Source organism: Maniola jurtina, chromosome 1 (assembly GCF_905333055.1).
Source record: "Maniola jurtina chromosome 1, ilManJurt1.1, whole genome shotgun sequence".
Lineage (NCBI taxonomy): Eukaryota > Metazoa > Arthropoda > Insecta > Lepidoptera > Nymphalidae > Maniola > Maniola jurtina.
Genome location: NC_060029.1, coordinates 4,655,893 through 4,675,153, shown reverse-complemented (window position 1 = coordinate 4,675,153; position 19,261 = coordinate 4,655,893). Strand labels below are relative to the sequence as shown.

Genomic DNA, 19,261 nt, shown 5'->3' with positions numbered 1-19,261 from the left:
TCATTTCCTAAGTGTGGTCGGTATTATAAACTTAAGTTTTGTGTAATAATGTAGTTAAAAAAGACAACCTATCGGGTAACCAAGCTAAGCTACATATTGAGATTTGAGTAGGTACTTAATTAGAGAGTGGGGACTAATAAATTTTTCTTAAATGATGCACCATAGCCGCGTCATTTCCAGAATCACATGACTAAGGTATTCTCGTTTATTTACTGAGCACGACTGCATCTGATATTTAAACTAAAACAGAATAATAAACAATGTCTGGAGTCTAGACATCTATGTTTCTCTTGTCTAAACATAGCGATGTGGACTCTGTCCAAATATCGCCGCTTTTTTATGGCATTTTCATGGCATTTCTAGAAAAAACAAAAACAGGGATAGCTACTATTTTAAACACGTTTTTAACCCCTGACCCAAAAAGAGGGGTGTTATAAGTTTGACGTGTGTATCTGTCTGTGGCATCGTAGCTCCTAAACTAATGAACCGATTTTAATTTAGTTCTTTTTGTTTGAAAAGTGGCTTGATCGAGAGTGTTCTTAGCTATAATCCAAGAAAATCGGTTCAGCCGTTTGAAAGTTATCAGCTCTTTTCTAGTTCTTACTGTAAATAAGATAAAAAAAAAATAAGTGTTCACAAGTAATTTACTAAATCACATACATGTCGTCATGTTGTCATTAACATACAGTGTTGCACAAAAACTATTAAAATATCTTGTACGATGGTACGGAACCTTCGTATGCGGGTCCGACTCGCACTTGACCGGTTTTTCAATATGGCCCCCTTAACATCGACTCTCACCCCTTCCACAAGGTCGGTGCATCTTGTTCAGGAACCATCCCAGCCAATCTGTAGTGTACTCGTAAGGTCGCTTCCAGTATGTGATTTACAGCCATGATATAACCGGGGCATTGGCCCGTTCACGACTTGCCGCGTTTCGATTGACACCGTTTACGTGTGGGTTTGGCAACATTTAAATAATAAAATTTGCCGTTATAAAGCAACTCAAATTAAATATCCTAGTGAGGTAAACTCACAATCTATATCTATGTATATCTAAAAAGGAAAAAAGGAACCATTATATCACTTCGTTGTCTGTCTGTCTGTCCGTCCGTCTGTCCGTCCGTCTGTCGTTTCTGTCAAGGAAACCTATAGTGTACTTCTCGTTGACCTAGAATCATGCAATATGGCAGGTAGGTAGGTCTTATAGCACAAGTAAACTCCGAAAACCGTGAATTTGTGGTTACATCACAAAAAAAAAAATGTGTTCATGAACAAATAAAATTAGTATTTTCAATTTTCAAAGTAAGAAGACAAGGCTTTACCTGTACATTCTAGAACAGATACTTATTTTTATGCATAATAGTTTTTGATGCCGCAAAAAATACCCGAGTACGGAACCCTCGGTGCGCGAGTCTGACTCGCACTTGGCTGTTTTTTACTAGTGATTGCTTATATTAATACATAGGGATTATGCTATAGGTAGGTGTATATTGTATTATGTAGATTGGTATTATAGGAACATAGTCTATACGCACTCAATTTGCAGCACTAACGATATCAGAGTTGGCACTATTTCGGGTAAGCATAGGTGTAATAAACACTCCCAAATTACATCTTCCGTGCATTGCACTTATGTGTGGCCTTAGTATTTGGATTTCTGTGTGTCACCGTCCACCATACTGGTGAAACTACTAAATAACTATCTAGCTTAAGGTCGATAATGTAGGTAAGTAAATATTTACCTAAGCAAGGTAACAACTACTTCATAAAATCGTCTGTTTGAATAGTAACAAGTAACAACACAGTACCTAAAACATAAAAGTAATTAAATTAGTAATTACCTATTAATCATACATATACTTAGGTCATATGGATATATATTGGATATATAGGTCTATTCGTGCGAAGCCAAGCATAAAAATGTAAACAATACCGCTGCCTCAATGTGTTAGTAGGTAGTTACTTACTAGAATCTTCGCTTATTTAGTGTCTAGTTGATATTTTTACATATAAATGGCTCACTGTGTATGAGTAGGTGCATACTTAGCAAGATCGTTAGCATGCTTTTCCTGAGATAACTTTATGTATTGTACAGTTCACTATAATATCTACTAAATACTTAACTACATAAAAATGTATTGACTATTGTATGAATAACTGACTATATTAATTAGTGATCTAACTACTCGAATCTGGATTTGAAATATGGTTTTGGCGTAATCGTGCATAATAGATGGCTTAGGCTGAATCAAATCAAAAATAATTAGCACCTTAGTAGGTACCTCTTTTTTGAAGCCTTTTTGTAATATTTTTTCTTTTTAATTTACGGAACGGATCAATCCTAAATGTGATCGGTCAATGGATGCATTCAACCAAATGAGAGTACCTAAATCATTGTTATTTTTGTCAAAAATTGTATGGTATATTTGACAAATAACTTATCTATCGACATTCGACACATAACATCTGTCTCTATCTATCTAGAGTGATTATCATTAATTTCAGACGTTAATTGATCAATTTGATCATGTTTAAAACATTGATATACTGATATAATATAAAATGTCGAAGATAGCTAAAGAAGTATGCGGATGTTAAGACTGACTGACGGGCTTACACCTGTTTAATTGTCGCCTTCGCCTTCGTCGTCGGATTAAAAGGCGCTAACTAATTAAACATCATCTAACCGTTCAATGTAACACACGGTGTAACGAGGTTATCTTTTTTATAGCTTTGTTAGCACCTTACTACAATATTGACACAACTTGGCTTTGCGACGATGATGAATCACAAGTTACGAATGAATGAGATTCCTCAATGTGTCCCACGCACGAACATTGCGTGTACGATAAATACCGAAAAGCTTCAAAGTAGATAGGGGAAATGGGGTCGGCTGATTTTGCCAGGTTTTTGATGATGGAAACGGCAATAAAATTAACGTTGTTTGAGGGTAGGGGCTTGTTAAAATTGGGGCGCCACACATACACTGACGACCTGCCTGACAATGCCATGCCACAGCTAAATGTTACTGTGGCATTTGCTTACTGTTTTACATAATATTATAATGTTCAGCGTAGTTTTCACAAATGTGGGAATTTTTATAAGTATTATATTAACTAAAATATTATACTAAAGAATGTGCCTAAAATACATCTTCTCAACCATTCTAAACCATCTTCGCATTATTGCCTTTCTAATGAAACCGGTTTGGGACACATCGGTTGGATGATTTCAAAGTCTATAACGGACATAGATAGAAACATTTTTTTGTGTTTTATAGTTACATTAGTACCTATTACTTTAGTTTAATTAACCCCCGACCCAAACGGAGGGGTGTTATAAGTTTTGACGTGTGTATCTGTGTATCTGTCTGTGGCATCGTAGCTCCTAAACTAATGAACCGATTTGAATTTAGTTTTTTTTTTGTTTGAAAGGTGTTTTGATCGAGAGTGTTCTTAGCTATAATCCAAGAAAATCGGTTCAGCCGTTTGAAAGTTATCAGCTTTTTTCTAGTTACTGTGACCTTCACTTGTCGAAGTGTTATAAATTTTTAATTTACACTTGTTTTTGTAGACTTTGTATTTGCAGCACGACACATTTTTGCATTGGTTGCAATTAGCTTTTCAATAAGGATTCAGGGTGGTTAGCAAGTATCATGAACAACGCAAAATACTACACAGAACCTTTATAAAATAAACACCATACCTAGGTACTTACCTCTCATGCTGGTTTCTATGAAATCTGAGTATAGAAATCGACTAATATAGAACACCTGTACTTTAAAGCATGATGTTCGTAAAAACATAAACAATGCATATAATACATCCCATATGTTTTCCTGTGAACATAACATTATCATCAATACGGAGTAGGTACCTACGATGTACCTATTCATGTACCTACCAGACAGCAGATATTATTTGTGAACAAGTTTTGTCTACATAGTTAGAATTTGTTAAATTAACTCGTAACTAAAAGATGAATCAAAACGTATACTCTATACTTACTAATACTATAAATGCGAAAGTGTGTTCGTTTGTTTGCCATTCCTTCACGCACTAACTAAGCAACCAATCCACTTGATTTTTGGCATAGAATAGAGATAGCTGAAAGGACGGAGAGTAACTGCTACTTTTTAACCCGGAAAATCAATGAGTAGGTACCTACTTACCTACCCGTGGGATTTTTAAAAACTCAAATCCACGCGAACGAAGTCGCGGGCATCAGCTAGTATGTAATAAACAAAACAAATGTTAGTGATAACGACTCACCACTGACTGAGATGACAAAATATCAGATAAGAATAACTGATAGTAATAAGTTAACAAAATGTAATTCACTGATAGACATTTATATTATGCCCGAGTTCTATAGGCTATAATATAGACTATAAATTATATCACATGGACAAAGTCGCGGCTAAAAGCTAATCTTAAATAAGTATAGGTATAAAAGGAAAAGGTGACTGACTGACTGACTGATCTATCAATGTACAACTCAAGCTACTGGACTGACCGGACGCATCGGGCTGACATTTCGCACACAGATAGATATTAGACGTAAAAATCCGCTAAGAAAGGATTTTTGAAAATTCACTCCCTAAGAGGTTCACATAGGGGTTTGTAATTTGTGTAGTCCACGCGGACGAAGTCGCGGGCATACGCTAGTTAAAAACAAAAGGTTTAGACGTGAAGTTTTTGCGAGTTTGGAATACTTACCTCTGGGGTAGAAAATTCATTGGCAAGGTATTCGGCGATAGACTAGGCACAGCTGTAGCCGGCAAGAAATAGTACCTACATCGACCTTTAGAAAGAGCTTTCAGCTTCGTATAGCGTTGTCTCCGTCACTCATTAATATGTGACGTTTTGTCGGTCTGGACGACAGAGACAACGCTCTACGAAAAGCTATCTCTTTCTAAAGGTCGATGTACTACAATATTACCCGCCCCAAGTACTAAATTAGTTGTGGTTTTTTTTTGTAATGACTGATTATTATTTATTATCATTTATCTCCATTATCAAAACATGTTTCCTCAGCGGAATGCACCGATTAGATAAGATAATTATGTTGACACAATTTCACTGATACGCTTGTAAACAATTTGTACGTTTTCTTTCAGGTATCGCACTTCGTCCATTCGGCCTTTCGCTAATATATTTGCTGCTGTACTTAATAGCACCGTTTCCACAAGTCCCGGATTCGATAACTTTTCGAGGTAAATAGTTATTAATTTATTGAACTGTATATACCTACTTATAAATTATACTCGTACGTTAATTGGCACTTGTCCTATCGGCGATAAGGAAGTGATTATAACCTATCCGCGGAAAGAAGTTTGTATGGTGCTCTCTTTGTTATGCAAGCCCAAACAAATGATAGAGGCAAAACTCAGTGGGTGCTAAAACCAATCACAAACGAAAGTATGTTTTCGAATTGAATTTTAAATATTTTTGAAAAATAATTCTAATTGGATTTCGAATGGTTTTTTTTGAAAACATGTTTGTGATTGGTTGGTGGCTCAAAATGGTTAACGCCCACCACTGAGATATTTGCCTCTATCATTTGTACATAACAAAGAGTACGCTATGCTAGCTACTTTCCGTGGATAGGATATAGTTATCGACTATTTTCTCGCTCGAGAAATGTAGGTACAATCGATCTATGAGTCCGTGTCAATAAAGAAATCTTCTAGTCAGTCTAATCGTGGGCGATCGGACATGTGCCTGAAACTAATCAAATATAGAACCACAGGAGAACTTCATTTGAAACTCTCACCGTTAAATTGAGTAGTAATAAAATCAGCGTTTTTATGTGTGGAACTAAAAATAGTTTGTCTGTTCCAAGAGCAGTTATGCACTGCATCCGATCCGAATCCGCGGAAAATGAAAATACGAGTACATTCCGAAGTAGTCACAGAACATTTTTAACTAATTAACTAGATCCGACTCCCGATTTCTCTCCGTTATCTGAAGAAATGTTTGAACCGAAGTAACCGTAGTACTGTTCATACCAACCCTTTCGCATTACCTCGGATTTTCGGAGCTTGGATTTGGATCAGAGATCCAAAGTCCGAGTTTTTATTATCCGTATTTTCACGGATTCGGATCGGATGCAGTGCGTAACCGTTCTAACTAGGTTAGGTACTTTATATAGTAATGAGCAAATATCTTACCTAATCACGATTCCTATTGTTTATAGGTTTCCGAGGAAAATACCTTCAGCTCAATTTCGTGGTGTCATCATTACTTTTACTAGTTCATGCAATATGGCACAGTGTTCTCGCGGGGTTTGCACCATACGGCCGGCTACTCGAAGAGTACCCAATCATTCAAAAGATTGGTTACAACCTAGGCCTCGTGTCATACAGTGGGATAGATCCACTAATGGCAGTCCATTACCTAGCACCTGAGGTTAGCTTCGTTATTTCTTAATTCTTTTTAGGCGTAAGGCATACCGACAGGGCTGAGGGGCGGCGTCTTTCTTTTTCTTTATAACAACTCAAACTAAGCCTTATTTCATCATCATGATCAATCCATTGCCGGCGCACTAGTCTCCTTTTAGAATGAGAAGGGTATTGTTCATAGTCTACCACGTTGCTGGCCAAGTGCGGATTGGATGTCTTCACACACCTTTGAGACCGTTACGGAGAACTCTCAGGCATGCAGGTTTCCGCACGATGGTTTCCTTTGCCGTTTAAGCAAGTGATATTGGATTGCTTAAAACGCACATAACTCCGAAAAGTTAGCGTGCCCAGGATCGAACCACTGACCTCCTGATTGGCCCAACCACTAGGCTGTCACGGTTTAGACTTATTTACTTTGTCATAAAGACGGCAATGCATGGCAAGCCGAGGTGCGTGTCCTTTGTGTTTTGTTTCATTATACCATTTTCAACGGTATACCCAAGTGCCAGCATAAAACTGAGTTTAGGTAGTCATCAAAGAGATTCGATTTCATTCTCTGTTTGCGCTGGCCCTTAAATTATGGTGTCTAATGAGATATATAAGTATCAATTTTTGGTTTCAGCTAGTCGTCTTCGGTTTATCATTAGCAGTATATTTAGTAGTCCGCACACTTCTTATTGGATCTCCTACTGATGAAGTTGTGAGGAAAGACTCAAAACACCAGCGATTCCCTCTTCTTACTAGCGCAGGTACCATTCCGTTTAGTCATGTGTTTAATTGTGACAAACTTCGAGATTACAAATCATATGTGATCTGGCAACTAGTAGGTACTACATATATCTCAATTTTGACAACTTTACAATGAAGAGAAGAACTGTTTCCCTTCAGCTAAATGTAAGCCTGCCAGTGTAAGTGAAGCTTCATTTGTGTGTTTGTGTTCGTTTGTAAAATTTTTGTTCCAAATAGGTTCCAAACTAGATAACGGTCGTGAACTGTGATACTGCGGAGTACAAAATAGTATAAAGTGAAATGGTTAAAAATTCGAGATAAGATGTGGTGCGAGTTCACAGTCGAAATGCCAGTTTAATTTTCGTCCGTTTCAGACCATAATAATTATGTTACTATTAGGTTTTTGTTTAGGTATTGTTGGAAGTTTGGAACTTACTCGTGCATGTTCTGGCTAAAATCAGTTGGCTTTAGTAAAATTCCTGCCAATTTTTGAAAATAATGAATAAGCTTCCTAATTTATTATTTTTTATTTTCAGGAAAGTACATCGCTTTATTTCTATTGATGTTCTCCGGTATAATGCGGCCGAGTGTGACATCGGGCATATATTTTCTGGTGTTCATGGGAGCAGCCACGGCGTGGGCTGTGGGCAGGCCTTTAGAACGTGCCTTTGCCGTGGTGACCCGATGCGTCATGTCCATCATGGGAATCCATATAGCTGTGCTCTTGGTTTATCAATGCACTTGGCTTATAGACATATACCCGCCAGATGAAGATTTTGCTAGGTACGTAACTTAATTTAAAACAACAGTCCTGTTTGATGGTACATTTTTGTAATAGTTATGATTGTCTTCCTTTGCTAACAGATACTTTGGTCTCACAAAATTAGTAATTCTTAACGAGACGGATTCCGCAAGTTTCGCATACGAGGTGACAGATGACTACAAGTGGGCAACACTGGCCAGTCCTCTAGTCATTCTCTTCTCTTACTTCTTTCTTGCTCTTGAAACACGAGAACTGTTGAAACCAAAGGTGCGTATACGTGATGTTTGATGCATTATAATTAGTAAATAAAGATACAAGGTGTAAATAGAACGCTAGCAAAAACGAAGATAAATGATAGAGTAGTACTGGTAAGATACCTAAAAACAAATCATGGACCTATTTTTAAATTTGTAATGTATTGCTAATAAAACATCTGGCTGACGCTAGAGGTCAACGAAAGTTGCGTAGATTGCTGTCGCGGGGTCAATGCCACGTCGTATGTGGAGCATTGACCCTTAGTTTTGCACACTATACATGGCGGCTTGAAAAATACTAAATCACTACAACTACAAGTAACGAGGCAAATGGTTATTGTTATTGGATTGGGTTTAGATAGTATCTATAGCTCTAAGTTTTTGCTAGCGTTCTAATTGCACCCTGTATAAATTTTATCATTAACAAACTAATTATTATTACAACATGCTTCAATCACTTCGTCGGATATGGCTGTCTTTTTGAACTAACGCTGTAGAGTTATGCCGGTCCAGAGCCATTAGTAGTTCGTAATAGAAATTATATTGCATTTTTAAAATTTGCTGGGGTGGTTAGGCAAAGAAAAAAGGTGTATTAACCGGCCTTGAAGCGGGCAAGGTGAATGGTTCACTGGTGCGAGGGGTATCCTTCCATCGCAACAGCCGACAAGCTCCCCGGGACAACTGGAAAAGCGCCACTAAGAAAGTTCGCGTAAGCGTGCCCCAACGATTTTTCGTCTCACACAGTATTCATGTAGCAATTATTTATTTTCCTTTTAGTTGGATTCATGTAAATATAGTTCTTTTATAAATAGTATGATAGAAACTGTACTTTGTAATTTTTCATCACTCTTGTATACAACGTAGTTTATCTATTTATCGCACTTGAACCACTGTATGTTTGTTTTAGAACAGTTGGTTTATATTTAGTTAGCGGACTTCTTCGATGGGTGTGAATCTTATTTTAAAGCCTTTCCACTTGTGTATAACTTTACTCATACATTTTACATGTACAATATACATATTAAAATATACTGCATACTTTTGCACGTACGTGAGGAGCTTTTAAATTGTTACTTCACAAACTAACAAATTCACTAACATTCTTTACTTTAGGCCGCGATTACAGCTGTAAGTTTTACTCACCTATGTAGATTACGTAATTAATTGACAACAAATGTACTAAGGTAAATGACACTTACAAGAGTGTTTATTTACATTAGTAAAGTTGTAAGTTAATCATGTAAGCTATACTTACGCGAGTAAAACTTACTGGTTTACCTAATTGAGGCCTATGTCTTAAAAATGTTAACTTTACAAAGCATGTCTGCTTGTGCTAACTTTTATATAACAATATTTCGTTAAGTTTATATAGCATTTTGTTGGATGAAATGATTTTATTTTTGCAACCTGCTTTCGTTCTTTTGTAGGTTGCATATACATACATAAATTCCAAAGCACTTCGTGGGGACACCAGTGAATATGATCCTGTAGGTATTTCTTTTAATTTTAAAACTTGGGTGAATGTTTTTGCTTTGGCGGATTCCTATGCCACTTGGGAACAAAAATTGTCCATCATAAAAGCTTGCTTGGTTTTTATTAAGTTTCAATGCATTTTTATTTTTCTCATATTGAATTTAGTACGTTTCATGTTGCATGATATTGAAGCTTTCTATGTTAATCACCCGTATGTAGCTATTGCACTCACACGCTTCAATGGATATGTTAAGATATAATTACGTACCTTCGTCGTTTAAATGTTACCGGAGACTTGTAATTGTATTTAATTTTCGCGATTATGTTATAGAATAGGATTGTGTTCATTTGTATGTAAGTTACATAAGTATATTTAACGTAAGGATATAAGCAAGACTACCAAGACACGTTGCTTAAACACTGCAATAATATAAGTGTATCTTTATCACTGTCAGTAGGTTTAGTATCGAGACGCTATAATGGAGAAAGAAAAAAGAACTTAGCTTCCTTGTCTTAAGGTTCGAGTTCATTCATATTTCTGTAGCCACAGCGCACTGAAATCATTGTAAAAGAAAACGATTTTTAAATAACCATCTTTAATTCCATTTTACTCTGTGCATTTTACTTAGTGTTTGGATGTTCGAAATCTACAAAAGTTGTCGAGATGAGAAGTCGTACTAAGGATACAATAGGGTTAGTATAAGAATAAAATTAGGTACATCTTATTTTCGAGTATTTTGATAGAATTCGAGCGTCTAAACACTTTAGAGTTAAAGTAAAATGACCCTTACTACCTTTTTAAAGCTGAATTGTCTCCATACATCCAGCCTCCAAGCTGAAACCTTGTGATTTTAACTGGTAGTGAAAATTTTGACTTTAAATCAAGGTTCTGTAGGCCCATTTTACTCTGACGCTATTATGTTTCGACGCTCAAGTTTGGGTTAGTATGAGATTTTTCGTAATTTCGTAGCTACTACGCAATATGAGTCCGAGCAAACGTTGGTCAAGTCGTGGAGGGTCGGTATCACGCGCGCTCCATCAGGACTCCACTGGCTCCGTCGTCGTCCCTGATGAAGGTAGATACTGAAAACATACTACACATTTATGTATACCATATCCGCGGAAAGAAGTTAGTATAGCGCTCTCTCTGGTACGTAATCCCTTACAAATGATAGAGGAAAAATCTCAGTGGGTCTGAAGACCTGAACCAACCAATCACAAACCATGTTTTCAAAAACATTCGAAATTCAATTCGAAAATGTTTGTAAAAAACATTCGATGTTCAAAATAGCAAACATAGTTCCGTTTGTGATTAGTTGATAATTCAAAATGGTTAGCGCCCACTGAGATTTTTGCATCTATCATTTGTATGGGATTACGGCAGATGCCCTTCCGGCATCAGTTTTCCCTTCCACTTTTAATATGGGTACCTTTAAGTCAAGAGTGAATAGGCAACTTCTAGGCAAGCGCGCTCCATCTTAGGCTGCATCGTCACTTGCTAGCAGGTCTGATTGCAGTCAAGCGCCAGTCTATAAATAAATAAATAAAAGGAATATTTACGAGTAAAATATTCGAATTTCTATTTCATACGTCAATATTATATTCACCTTGAATAAGTGGAGACTGAGTCAGCCACCTCGCGTATTTACTGTAACAATAAAAATCAACTGTGGTATACAAACCGTGGAGATACCATAAACATTCTTAAGTTTTTCACAGAATCGATAATGGAAGATGAAGAACCATCTTTACTGGATGACATTGTGGCAGCTATTGTGGACTTCTTTCAAGTATTAATCAGGTAAAACAACTTACACATGGAGTCTTTATATAATTAAAAGCTTTTTATCAGGTTCACTTGTTCGTATGTTGTCATTCTGTTGAAATTGTTTACTGATTTTCGGCTGCTTCTAATTATCCAATTGAATTACAAACACGTATGATTTGGATGACAAAAGTACCATTAGGCATCTATCAGAGACGTTTACCTACTATTGTAGGACTAGATAGAGTTGTTGTAATATTGTTGACGTATATACTATTGTAGAGGTGTGAGATTCTAGTCGAATTTGTTTTATTATCACAAGTACTTGTCAAAAAAACAATGATCATGAAAATGAACCGCGGTAGCAACGGAAATTCTTATGTAGGTATATAGTCATATTATGGCAGGACAGTAAAGAACTTATGTTATGCTTTAATGAATCAGTGATAAGTATACCTACATTCAAAGGATTTGACTTGAAACATCTTTTTATATTAACTTATTACTCATCTAAAATTCTTCGTCAGGTCATCCTACATCGCAACAACGATAACTATGATGGCATGGAGTATAATGTTTCACTCTTGGCTGACATTTGTCTTTCTGATGTGGGCTAACGTCGTATGGCTGTGTCAAGACCAGCGGTCGTTCATGCTAAAGACTAGCCCAGTGCTGGTGTTTTACGCGATGTTGCTGCTCATAGCCCAGTACATATACGGCATGGATCTTACTGAGGCCGAATTGCCGTCAAATATTACGGTAAGTGTTTTTTTAACAAATTCCGATATGAGTGTGATGAAATCGTTATCATATTTATCGTCAATCCTCGTTATAAACCTGGCTTTATTTAGTTAAGTTGCCTAGCTACTTATAGAACCGCTCGAGTCATAAAAAAAGACAGTTAAAAATAAAAGAAGCTGCACAGTTCTGCATGCTGATTCGCTAACCAAGTGTTCGACTGATGAATGATGGCTCAACCGAGCTCATTCGACATTGGTTGGTTCTACATTGCTATTTCACTGAGTGGTGTTAATATGATTTTTCGTAGAAAACCTTGAATGGGTTTAAAAAAACTCAGATGAGCTCGGTGGCTATAATTCATTGTTGGACACTGTGTTAGCAAATCACCCTGCTGAACAGTGGTCTTATTTTCAAAGTTACTTTTATCGATATTAACAATATCGGCGGACATTAATCCATACTAATATTATAAATGCGAAAGTGTTGCTATTTGTCTGTCTGTCTGCTACGTTTTCACGGCTCAACCGCTGAACCGATTTTAATGAAATTGGTACAGAGGTAGCTTACTCTCCGGAAATTGACTTCAGCAACTTTTTATCTCGGAAAATCAAAGAATTCCTATGGAATTTTTATCAAACCTAAATCCACGCGGACTAAGTCGCGGACATCATCAAGTATTTAATATGTCTTCTAATGGACTTAATGTTTGTCTAGTGATACAATAAACAGTCATCATTTCTTGTCCCGCAGGAGGTAAATCTACGTCAAATAGGCTTAGGAAGGGCGGATGGTGAGCCGTGTGTGCCATTGCTCATCAAGTCACTCTTCACGTTCATGTTCTGGGTGACGCTTAGACAGCGCGTGCAGGAGATGCGCCAGCGACGTCAATCGACTGTCATTACGGATATGGCCGCGCCTTTACATCTAGCTGTTTCTACAGCTGCCAGTGGTAAGTCTAGGATTAGTACCTGATATGATATCTAGTAGTAACCTACTAATAAAATGCGAAAGTATGCTTGTTTGTTAGTTTATCCTTCAGTAATGCAGCAACGGATCGACGTTATTATATAAGTGTTATTGAGGTAGTGAAGATGAAATCAACAACATAATTTAACTAAATGTTTTTAATTTTTTTACGTTTTTATTCTGCAATCCAACATCAGGTCTAGTAGCTGGTAAATATTTAGTTTAAAAAATGCCATTAAATGCCGTTATTATCTTACTTCACACTTTTTGCATTATATAATGATACCTACTGAAATATCCAAATGAACTCGAATTCTCAAATCCAGTATTTTTAATCGATCTTCACACTGAATTCAGAAATATTGCATATATATCACAATTTTTATATTCTTAAAACATTATTTCCTTCTTACACTACCAACACTTTTTTTTAATTTACCAACTATCACATAATATCATTTGTAAAATTATTATAAACTCTTGTCTGCTTGCATTTTTAACTAGAATTTAGACTAAAGTTACCAACTTATAAGTACTGTAATGTTCTATTACAGCAGCGGAAGCGTCACGCGAAGAAGAGCGTCGTTCTAGACTGTTAATCGCACTGGGCGCATGGATGCGGGCCGCCTGTGCACGATACTGGATTTATGTCGTGGTCATTATGCTATTCGTCATAGGCATAACCGGAGACCGTATGACCATCTTCCGCATCATCTATATGTTCCTATTTCTAGTCTTCATACTCATGTTCCAGGTATTTAGAAGAACTTATTATTAGTCCTAAATAATTTTTGCCCATTAATCCTTTAATTCTTTAATTAAAATGGAATTCACTCACGATAGTTGAAACATTAAAATTTGCTTCTTCATGCCTCGCTCACGTAAATCCTGTTAAATCACAGACATCATCGAGTATCATATAAAAAGTCTTGACTCCCTGACTGATTAATGAACGCCTAGCCCAAATACTTGGACCTCGAAAACTTTACACAGAAGATCCCAATGTTGACAAAAAAATAAGGCTGAATTTTTCGAAATTCGCACGGCGCGACGTAGAGAATAAAGAGGATTTATATTTTTATTGAACCGCAGGTTATCGCTAGTCACTGTACATGCAGGTTATGGGAGTATGCGTTTGTTAGAATCATGCATCTCAAGAAAATACATTGAGAATTTACGATAACTGCAATTTCCAACTTTCATGACGAGAAAAGAGTTTAACTAGCTTTTTTAACTGTAAAATTTATCTTTATTTTGGTCGATAGTATTTTTAGCCAGGTTAGATATTAATAATAGTTATTATATTTTTCAGATAAGTTGGTACTGGTGGCGACGTTTGATGTACATCTTCTGGATAACAGTCATCATATACTCAATGATAAACCTCATACTGATATACATATACCAGTTCGATAATTTCTCTAAAACAATTGAAACTTACCTGTATATCAATGAGAAATTGTAAGTTGTTTATAATTTCCTTATGTGGGTCGATAATCGAAATATATCTATAGAGGTGTTTTTATGCTAGATAAGCCCGCGCTTGTTCATAGTCATTCCTGCTGGAAAGCAACGATGTGGTTTAGATTGGAAAATTATCTACATTTATATTCATTCTGATGTTTTTTTTAACAAAATGGCGTATTTTTGCAGGGTTGGTAACACTGAGAATGTTATTGGTAACAATTAAATGGTACCACATCTAGATATATCTCGATGATCATGTCACTTTAAACTTTAAATATAATTTTTTTTAAATATTTTCCCTTTTAGACAGCATGATTTGGGCTTGGAGCCATATCATCCAGCAGATTTGTTCGTGAAACTGTTAACACCTACTCTGTTCTTAATAATCACGATAATGCAGGTGCATTACTTCCATAAGGATTTTATGGCGTTATCCGATCCGAAAACGAGGTAAGCGATACGATTTTGTATGAAATAATGCAATTTTAAATATGGATGTGTAATGGTTAATCATTTTTACAGAACGAACAGTCTTGTTAAAGAAGGTGAATCGAGCCGACCAAGTGGTGGCGCATCCACTATGCAAGGGGATGTAAGTTTCTTCTTCATTTTTATATATTATCAAAAATTAACTGTCAAAAAACTTTTTGTCGCACTCACTCGGCAAATACCAGAAGCATCCGAGTCGTCAAAATTCTGTCAGTCTTCGAATTCGATGTCTGATACAAAATCTACCAGTTCAGAATTTTTCTGGCAGACAATTTCTGATAATAGCGGCCGATCTTAAGGCTTAAAATTCTTAAAATTCATGTAATATTTCAGTTACCTCCATTACCTCTGGAAGGGCGACCTGCAACCCCCCAGCCGCGCAGCGATAGCGACACCGAGGCCGAACAGTCGATGGGGACGTCATCTTTCAATACAGCTGCTAAGAAATCCATGTATAGGTTAGCAATAAAATGCAAATTATGTCTGCACCAGTTTATGCCCGCGGCAAATTTCAAACCCTTATTTTATCATAGGGGTTGAATTTCCAAAAATCTTTTTCTGGCGGGTGTTCCTTTCTAAGTTTCTTTAGTGACGTTGGCAAAATATATCGACTAAACCCAATATGGTCTGTAAAAAATTTTTGAAGACGTCTGAACCATTTTCTACAAAAAAATATGATACTAAAATACTTCTGCAGAAAGTCCTCACGCAGTCGATCGTACGCGGCCACAACTTCGGATCGCAGATCGTTCATGTCCGCACTGCGTACATTCGTGGCGAGCAAGTGCGGCGCGTTGCGACGCAGTCTGGGCGCCTGGATTGATAAAACGTTCGTGTTCCTCGACATACATCTAGTCAAGATCATCTTCTTGTCGGTTTTGTTGCTCTGCGTGTTTGACGTGAGTTTTTTTTATTGCATTATGTGCGAATAGAGAAACAAATTAAAACGAAACGTTGCTAATCATTCCGTCACATTCACAAACTATACACAAGTAGGTATACTGTGTAAGTGAGATCGAATGACTTACATCGCCTTTTCGATTCGTTTCTTTATTGTACGCGTAACGCAAGTTGGACTAAAATGGCTCTCTAAAAAACTTGTATTTGGTGCCATGATGTTTTATATAAGCAGCTATTTAAATATGAAACCAATTCATAATGTCTTTTTCAGGTTTCGGCCATGCATGTTCCCATTATGATAATAATTGCGCCTGCGCTTCTAATTAGCGCTCGTAGACAACGCATTTGCATACTGTTCATATCAACTATTGTCAGTATTTACTTTATGGCGAAGATGATTTACCAGATTGAGTACATAAAACACAGCTACTTTGATGTCAACTGTACAAGAGTAAGTATCTAGAAGTCAGGAGACAGAAGTTTTTGCCGGTGTTCCCACTAGATTTCAACATACGGTCATTCAAGGAGGATTGAAAAATTCTTGAAAGGCCGGCAACGCATCGGCGGTTCCTCTGGTGCTGAAAAATTCATGGGCGGCAGTAATCACTAAACATCAGGTGACCCGCCTGCTCGTCTGATGTTGTTTGCGATTTTATCGACGTGGACTTAGGTTTTCATACATACTGTACGAACTTTGATTTTCCGGAACTAAAGTAGCCTATGTCTTCCCCGTGATGCAATCTTGGTATCTTTTGTCAAAATCGGTCAAACGGAGAAACCGTAAAAAGCTAGCAGACAGACAGACCGACACACATTCGCATTTATTATATTAGTATGGATATTATTCACGACCTGGTATCGAAGGATCTATCAAACTATGAATGTAGCTGTACTTATATCTTCCAGATTGATAATGGTACAGAGAATATCACTACCTACAATGACGCGGAATGGGTCGGGTTCCGCAAAGCAACGTCTGATAAACCATTGGTTGTTTTGCTGAAGGGATATATCGGCCTCATTGCCGTATTTACCTTCTACTCTTTGGTTACCTATAGACAAAAAAATCACAGGTAAATTCTCTCTTTGAATTGGGGTGACTTAAAGTCCCGATGTTAAACACCATTATTGCTAATTCTGTTTCAAATTCTATCTAATCTAAAATTGAGACCCCTAAAACCCTCCTGTTCTTTGGGAATCCTGTTCTAGTAATAAAATTCTGTTTAAGTTTCAACAATCTAATTTAAGAACATTTGAAACAGATAAGGTAAGACGCAAAGTAGAAAATATCGTTTATAAACAAGATAAATAATTGTCATCCCAAACAAAATGCCAATTTTTTCAACACTCATCGAAATTTTTCAGGGAGATGGGATTGTTGCCAAGTAATAAGGAGAAAGTAATGTTCCCAAATATTACTCGCAAGGAAGCGGACAAAGATATGATCCACTGTGTCAAGTACTTGATGAACTACGGTTTTTACAAATTTGGCGTCGAGGTAATTTTTACTAACAGTTGATTATAATAATGAAACAGAACAATATTTCTTCCCATTCAAATCTAAATTTTGACTGCCAATAACCACAGATATTTTAGCTACTTTAAAGCGAGACAACTATACCTAAGCTAAATGATCAAGTTGTTTTTGAAATACGTATCAAAGTATAGCAGCAAGGTGTCTAACAATTCTAGATTTGCATGTAAAGTGTGAAGCTATTAAAGCTACGCTACGCTCCGTTTGTGGGTCGAAATCCTAGAAGAAAAATTATCAACTTTTATTTTAATCGATTATTTTGTCTCATTTAACTTTATGTCAAACAGCATTAATCCATTGCCATCCCACTACTGAGAACAGGACTCTTGTCAAAAAACAGAAGAGCTTTGGCCACAATCCACCACGCTGGCGGACCTTACACGCCTTAAACATTATGGAAAACTCTCAGGCTTGCAGGTTTCCTCCTGTTGTTATCCTTCTACACCAATCAGTTCTTTTCAATCCATCAAGCAATTGTAATGTTTCACTATTTGCTACTACCCTATGTCTTTTACCGAACCACCCATAGATTTACTACCTGAAATAATTCCACAGATATCACTGATCTGTTTAATGGGCGTCATCGGTTCGCGGATGGATCTCTACGCTGTGATCTATTCCGGATGGCTGCTAGCGCTAGTGGCCGCTAGGAGAGCGTGTGTCGCGCGTCTGTGGCCCGCCTTCACCGCGTGCGTCACTGCTTTAGTACCAATACAGTACATGATCGCGGTTGGGTTTATACCTTACTTGTGTATTAACTTCCCTTGGAGCGGGGAGTCGCAGGTAAGTTCCCTCGAATGAGATTAAAATTACTGCTGGAATCGTTTTATGCAATCTTTATACAAAGGGCCAGTCCTGTCACATTTGCCAAATAAAAAAATTGATAATTTCTTTTTTGAAATAAAACTTTAGTTTCGATTTGAGACATTGCTTCAGAGTAACTTTCAGACAGAAGTAACGTTCATACGTAACTTCCGCCAAACAGATCGACTGTTTTGAAATCGCCATCTTTTGTCGAAGCGGTACCAAGTGATAACTACTAGTTGGTTTAATAGATTCAAAACTTTTTTCTTGCAATCATAAAACCCCTTTTACGACTCGTCTTCAAAAAACGTAATCTGGGGTGTGTTTAGTTTTATTTCAACAGCGCGTAAAGTTCACACTATATATCTATTTTTTTATCTTCTTGGTTCTATGAGTTTTGCCAAGTCTCAAGTCAAATAATTTGCCCTTCTCTAAAGGCTTATTCTTATCTCAAAAAAAATTGCAGCAAATGAAACACGTTCGCACCTGGCTATTCCTGCCATACAACGAACAACCGCCGCATGCTGTCAAACTGATCTTCGACTTTTTCTTACTACTGTTTGCCTCGCGACAGCTGAGAGTGTTCCGTATAGAGAAAGCTCAGGGCGAAAATTACCCGGGAGGTTCCAATAGTGAAGACATCGGCAAAGATTGGGAGACCCCTAATTTCGTAAATCCTGTCCCAGACTTTTTAGGATATGTTGGGTACGTAAGCTATACCTATATTATAACAATACAATGAGTGATTATAAAGTTTTACTAAAGGTATTAGAGCTTTAAGGGTGCGTTTGCAGTTCATCATAGGATGTCAAAAAACGTATGTAGTTGTTTTTCGACCATCGATACAACTTGTTTTTGCTCCAGGGAAGAGTATGCTTACTCCCATGTTCCAAATTTGATTTTACATTTTAAAGAAAAGATCTTATAAACTATTTATTATTCAAAACTTTTGTTTTCCCCAACATTTTTA

At 36.9% G+C, this 19,261-nt stretch overlaps 1 protein-coding gene across 16 annotated transcripts in view; it reads left to right on the top strand.

Annotated features, from left to right (window-relative positions):
• Window positions 1–19,261, top strand: part of LOC123880552 (piezo-type mechanosensitive ion channel component) — a 55,221-nt gene that overhangs the window by 9,270 nt on the left and 26,690 nt on the right. For 12 of the 16 annotated variants that reach the window (XM_045929119.1, XM_045929103.1, XM_045929144.1 and 9 more), the window contains exons 3-24: window positions 5,123–5,218; window positions 6,202–6,413; window positions 7,029–7,155; window positions 7,672–7,918; window positions 8,000–8,165; window positions 8,727–8,861; window positions 9,580–9,639; window positions 10,596–10,701; window positions 11,345–11,426; window positions 11,918–12,149; window positions 12,882–13,080; window positions 13,652–13,851; window positions 14,410–14,558; window positions 14,871–15,014; window positions 15,087–15,156; window positions 15,387–15,511; window positions 15,751–15,952; window positions 16,225–16,404; window positions 16,860–17,026; window positions 17,319–17,451; window positions 18,043–18,270; window positions 18,758–18,996. In XM_045929119.1, coding sequence (XP_045785075.1) covers window positions 5,123–5,218; window positions 6,202–6,413; window positions 7,029–7,155; window positions 7,672–7,918; window positions 8,000–8,165; window positions 8,727–8,861; window positions 9,580–9,639; window positions 10,596–10,701; window positions 11,345–11,426; window positions 11,918–12,149; window positions 12,882–13,080; window positions 13,652–13,851; window positions 14,410–14,558; window positions 14,871–15,014; window positions 15,087–15,156; window positions 15,387–15,511; window positions 15,751–15,952; window positions 16,225–16,404; window positions 16,860–17,026; window positions 17,319–17,451; window positions 18,043–18,270; window positions 18,758–18,996 — 3,499 coding nt within the window. The remainder of the gene's footprint in view (window positions 1–5,122; window positions 5,219–6,201; window positions 6,414–7,028; window positions 7,156–7,671; window positions 7,919–7,999; window positions 8,166–8,726; window positions 8,862–9,579; window positions 9,640–10,595; window positions 10,702–11,344; window positions 11,427–11,917; window positions 12,150–12,881; window positions 13,081–13,651; window positions 13,852–14,409; window positions 14,559–14,870; window positions 15,015–15,086; window positions 15,157–15,386; window positions 15,512–15,750; window positions 15,953–16,224; window positions 16,405–16,859; window positions 17,027–17,318; window positions 17,452–18,042; window positions 18,271–18,757; window positions 18,997–19,261) is intronic. The other 4 variants (XM_045929152.1, XM_045928841.1, XM_045929067.1 and 1 more) reach the window with 3 other exon arrangements.